The sequence below is a fragment of the Nanorana parkeri genome, unplaced genomic scaffold, assembly GCF_000935625.1.
Source record: "Nanorana parkeri isolate BGI_ZX_2015 unplaced genomic scaffold, ASM93562v1 scaffold15, whole genome shotgun sequence".
Classification (NCBI taxonomy): Eukaryota; Metazoa; Chordata; class Amphibia; order Anura; family Dicroglossidae; genus Nanorana; species Nanorana parkeri.
In genome coordinates, this window is record NW_017306283.1 from 4,118,554 (window position 1) to 4,123,635 (window position 5,082).

Sequence of the window (5,082 nt, forward strand, 5' to 3'; positions counted from 1 at the left end):
GATTGTAGTCCATCACAGGAGCGAACTTGAAGTGGTGACTGCTTTACAACACACACAGGGACCATGAAGAACAAAAGTAGCCACCCTCCAGTAGGAAGGACAGCGTCACCACCAATTGAGAGATGATTTGAGGATCTACAGCTGAGTGATACACAAATAAGATACATTTTGTTAATAGTTAAAAGGTACTTCAATGCATTTTTAAGATTTAACTCTTAAGCTTAGTGCCACTTTAAGGCAAGTATCAGGGGGCCTAAAAGAAAACAAAATAGGCAAGGTGACAGTGTCTCTTTAAAAAAAAAAGAAAGTCCTTAAAGAACTATGGGGTTAAGTCTTTTCCCCATAGTTCTCCTTAGGGTAACGGGAGGACACAAACTAGCGTCCTCCCGTCACCCTAGGCTCAGTATACCGCGAGCTACAGCTCGCAGTATACTGAGACGCCACAGCTGAAGCGCATCCCGACAATTGTGCCAGGATCCGCCCAGCTGCGTGACTGACAGCTGGCTCTGCCTATCTAGAGGCAGAGCCAGCTGTACCCTCCCCCGTCCGATCCACCAGTCAGCGCTGGCGGATCGGAGCGGGGAATCCAGCCCCTCCCCTGTCACGGCAGAGAGCTGTGGCAGGATCGAGAGGTGAGCTAACGCCGGTATGTGTTCGCTCACCTCCCAATCTACTGAGCCGACCTGTGACAGTCTTGGCTAGAACTATGAGGTGAGTGAAAAGCACTCACCTCATAGTTCTCCTTTAAGACCTTTTTTTTTTTCTTTTAATTTTTATAGTAAACAGTAGCTGAACCTCATCCTAACAGTTCAAGGTTTTTTTTTGCCCCAAAGCATGTAAAATAAAATATGACTTTACATTAATATTACTGCATTTGTTGCTATGCTGTTTTAAACACAATAAAAAAAGTACAATGCAAATATAAACAATTTCTTCCACAATTTTATTGGATTCCAAACTGAAAGCGGTTATGGATTTATTACCACAAAGGTGTGAACATCATAAAAAAAGAAATGTAGAACAGTGTGTATTTAGGTTTATCCACAGAATAAAGTCACTTGCAATGCTTGATCCTTCTGAGTCCATCAATCATTTGAGAGGTTAGGCTTTCTGCCAAAATCAAAAGACAGCCATTATACACCAGGCTCACAAAACAGGTCTTGGCTGCTGGGTCAGGAGTAGACCAAACCGTTTCTTGACAGTAACGCGGTGTCGGGAGTACTTGTCATCTGGAGAGAACCGTGCTGGATGTGCTGAAGAGGTCGGCTGTCCACCCGGACATACTTTCTATTGAGGGAGGAAAAAAGGAAAACTTAAATACAAGCCATTTAACCTTAGCACATCCACATTGTGTAAGCCAGATCAGAAGTGGAGCTCAACCTGTGGTACCTGCAATTGGCAAATGCACCACTTTCATAGGACAGGTAAACACCTGGAGTTACAGTGAACTTGGTCCAGTTTTGTAAGCCAATCCTAAAGAATGGATAGGTAAAGTTCAACCTGTGGTAGGTGGTACTAGGCAAATTAAACATGAGCTCAAAAAAATCAGGCAAACATCCATTTGCTGATCTCTTCCCTGCTGAAACCCGGAAGAGACCATGATATCCTCCCTTCCAGTGCGAGTTCTGAGTGTGATAATAAAGTTAAGTAAAATAAAAAAGGAAGAAGGGTATTAAAGCAGAACTCCAGGAAAAATGATAAACCCTTGCAGTGTGGCTACCCCCCACTGCAAGGGTTAAGGGCTCATTTTGGTCTAGGGCTGAAAATAACAGATATACTCACCCAATCCGTGGAGGCAGCTAGCTGTGACAGTGCCCCCACCAGCCTGTCTCCTCCTACACTGCAGTGATGGTATGTTTCTCAGCATCCTCAGGTTCTATACACTGTGTATAGAACATGATGATTTACAGGACCTAAAAAGGTACATACATACATTTTAAGATTTTTGTTCAAATGGTTTTGTTTCTGGCATGAACCCTCATTATACCTAAAATTGCCCATCAAGCATAGTCAAATGTTGATTTTGGAAATCGTTCCTTAGTCATAATTAAAGAGAACTATGGGGTAACCTTTTTATCCCATAGTTCTCTGTAGGGTCACAGGAGGACATATACTAACGTCCTCAGGTGACCCAAAGCGCAGTATATAGACTATAGTTCGCTATATACTGAGAGCGCAGCAGCCAGGATGGATCACGACAATACTGTCATGATCCACCCAGCTAGCTGATTGACGCAGGCTCTGCCTATCTAGAGGCAGAGCCAGCTGTGCCTGCCTCCCTCCCCTCCGCGCTGGAGGATTGGAGAATCCCTGTGGGGATCGGTGACTGAGTCACTGTTCTCTGCAGGGAGATCAGAAAGTGAGCGAGCAACGGTATGTGTTTGCTCACTTCCCGATCTATAGAGCCGATGTGTGGCAGTTTCAATGTCACACGTTGGCTCTACGTATGAAGATTAGTGTAAATCACTCACCTCATAGTTCTCCTTTAAGGCGGTCATACATTGTTAGATTTCCATTCAGAAACCCATACAGCACCGATTTTCGTTTTTACAAATGTGAACATAATTTTTTGTAGTCAGTTTGGAAAATCTTTCTCTGACCGAATGAAAACAGGTGAATGAGTGGGGTTTTCATTCGTCTGAAATCTCCCCAAGAACTCAGCAAATGCCCAAATGAAAGCTGCCTATGTCAAACGTATACTTTCTCTGCTTCCTCAGCTTCTTTGGGGTCCCTAGGTGACACTAGGGGTCTGAAAGACCCCTGATGTCTCCATAAAGAGGACCTGTCACACTCCATCTGCTATTACATAGGGAGCTGGTTAGCCCCCTATGTAATAGCAATAGGGTTAGTGTAAAAAAACTAAAATAAAGTGTTTAAAAATTAAAGTAACATAAAAAAATGTTTTTTGCATTTTTTTTCTTTTAAGTCCCCCGTCCCCCACGCAAACACGTGTCGGTGCGCCTACGTGCGAAAACAACAATTGCGCTACACATGTTACATATCGCTGCGAACTTCGGAGTGAGAGCATTAATTCTAGCGCTGTCAATCACTGTTAGAACTAAACTGATGAGCGGTAAAAGAGTTTAAAGTGTTCACTATGGGAAATTTGGGGTATTGACTTTTTTTGCGGCTTCGCGTTTGGTATCCATTTACCCGGAGTGACCCCGTCTTTCATATTTTACCCAAAAATTGGGATTATGTTTCCATGCACTACATTTTAATTTAGTTTTTTTTCTTCCTAAAAATACTGGCTTGATAAACATTTGCGCAAAAACTGTGCAACATAAAAAATTGCAACTAGCATTTTTACATTCTACAGGTCCTCTGCTTCCATAACGTATGTAATTGTTTGTCGGTCTGGAGCTGTTTTCTAGCCAAAAATGTATATTTTATGTGCGCGCAAATAGTAAGAAAATGCCCCGGACAGCAAGTGGTTAAGGAAAGATATAATTCTGGGGGGACTTAAAAGAGAACTATGGGGTCAGTGCTTTCCCCCATAGTTCTCCTAAGGGTAACGCTAGTTTGTGTCCTCCCGTCACCCAAAGCTCAGTATACCACGAGCTACAGCTCGCTGTATACTGAGACGCCGCAGCAGGAATGGATCCCGACAATTATGTCTGGATCCACCCAGCCGTGTGAGTGGCAGCTGGCTCTGCCTATCTAGAGGCAGATCCAGCTGGACCCGCCCCTCCCCCGTCCATTCCATTAGTCAGCGCTGGAGGATTGGGGAGGGAATCCATGCAGGGAGCAGTGACAGTCACGGCTCTATCGAGAAGTGGGCGAGCGCCGGTATGTGTTCGCTCCCTTCCCTAGCCGACCTGTGACAGTTTCATTGTCACAGGTCGGCTCAGATTATGAGGCTGAGTGAGTCGCCAGGTCTAAAATGTACATTTTAACATGTGTGCAAAAAATGGCTCTTGCAGCAAAGGGGTTAAAAGCTAAGTTCACTTTTATGACCACGTTAAACCCATATTTAGGATGCAACATGAAACATGGTCACATCACAACCACCCCCTAATTACCTGAATCATGGGGTTCTTCTCCCTGTGGGCTGCTACTTTTTCAGCGTGGCTGTGAACGGCTCCACTTGCACAACCATGTCATCCATTCATAGATCCTTGGACAGAATCAGTGAATGGAGAAACCACAAGTTCCATCAGCTACCGCTGCAGAGACTTGTAGTACTGAATGGCATACAATTATGGCAATATCACTGCACTTGTTATCTAGTCATTCGTCCCATCCATGTTACTGGTTTGGACGAGAGGAGGAGTGTGCAGGAACCAGAGCATTACACCTACAATCTGATCGTTGTTGCAATGCTTTACAGGCTCCAATGCAAAAAAAATACTTGCAGGTTTTTTTGTAATGAAGTTTGTATTTATTATTATTAAACGGTTGTATTTATTATTATTAAACTTGATGAGCATAGGATGGGGACAGGTCCTCTCAAGCCTGTGCTCCAAGAGTCCGTGATGTATTAGCTTTTTCAGTGGCAGACAAATTCAATCAGTATAGCATCCATATCATGCCGTGATGAAAGAAGTATACGTTTGAATACGCGTGCGTCCCCCCGTTGTATAGACCCCGGAGAGGTAAGGCCAAGCGGTGGCTGTATTGGGAGAAGTCTCCAGCACCCATCAATACCCTACGGGAGCCTTACCTTCATGGTGTACACCCGCTCCCCTTCCTCGTTCAGATAATACTGCAGGAACATTATACAACCGATCACTCTCCGCCCGCTGGAACACCGCGAATCACCGACACAACAACGTGCTTCCGCCTGAACTCCGCCGCTTCCGGTCTGGACGTCACTTCCGGCCCGGGGGGTTGTGGGTCTTGTAGTGGGGGTGGAGATTACACGTGGCTGCTGGATCGGAAAATTGGATCTCAGTCACGCTTCTATGAATAGTACAGTGTAAATGATTGTTATAGTGTGCGGAACTCGGAGCTTCACAGCAAAGCTTCCATTGCTAACTATTCTGGCCTGGTGCCCAGGCAGTCCAATTTACCGTCCTTTTGGTAGTGTTCATAGTGCTCGTCATTACTGTAGCTGACCAGACTATGGTATAATCAGTTTAG

General features: G+C 44.7%; 1 protein-coding gene across 1 annotated transcript; it reads right to left on the reverse strand.

Annotated features, from left to right (window-relative positions):
• Positions 1-947: 947 nt before the first annotated feature.
• Positions 948-4,813, reverse strand: NOP10 (NOP10 ribonucleoprotein). Its single transcript, XM_018558638.1, has 2 exons — positions 4,664-4,813; positions 948-1,287 (listed from the first exon to the last, which is right to left on the reverse strand). Exons 1-2 carry the CDS (start codon positions 4,715-4,717, stop codon positions 1,147-1,149), a joined length of 195 nt encoding a protein of 64 aa, XP_018414140.1. The 5' UTR covers positions 4,718-4,813; the 3' UTR covers positions 948-1,146.
• Between the last annotated feature and the right edge of the window lie 269 nt (positions 4,814-5,082).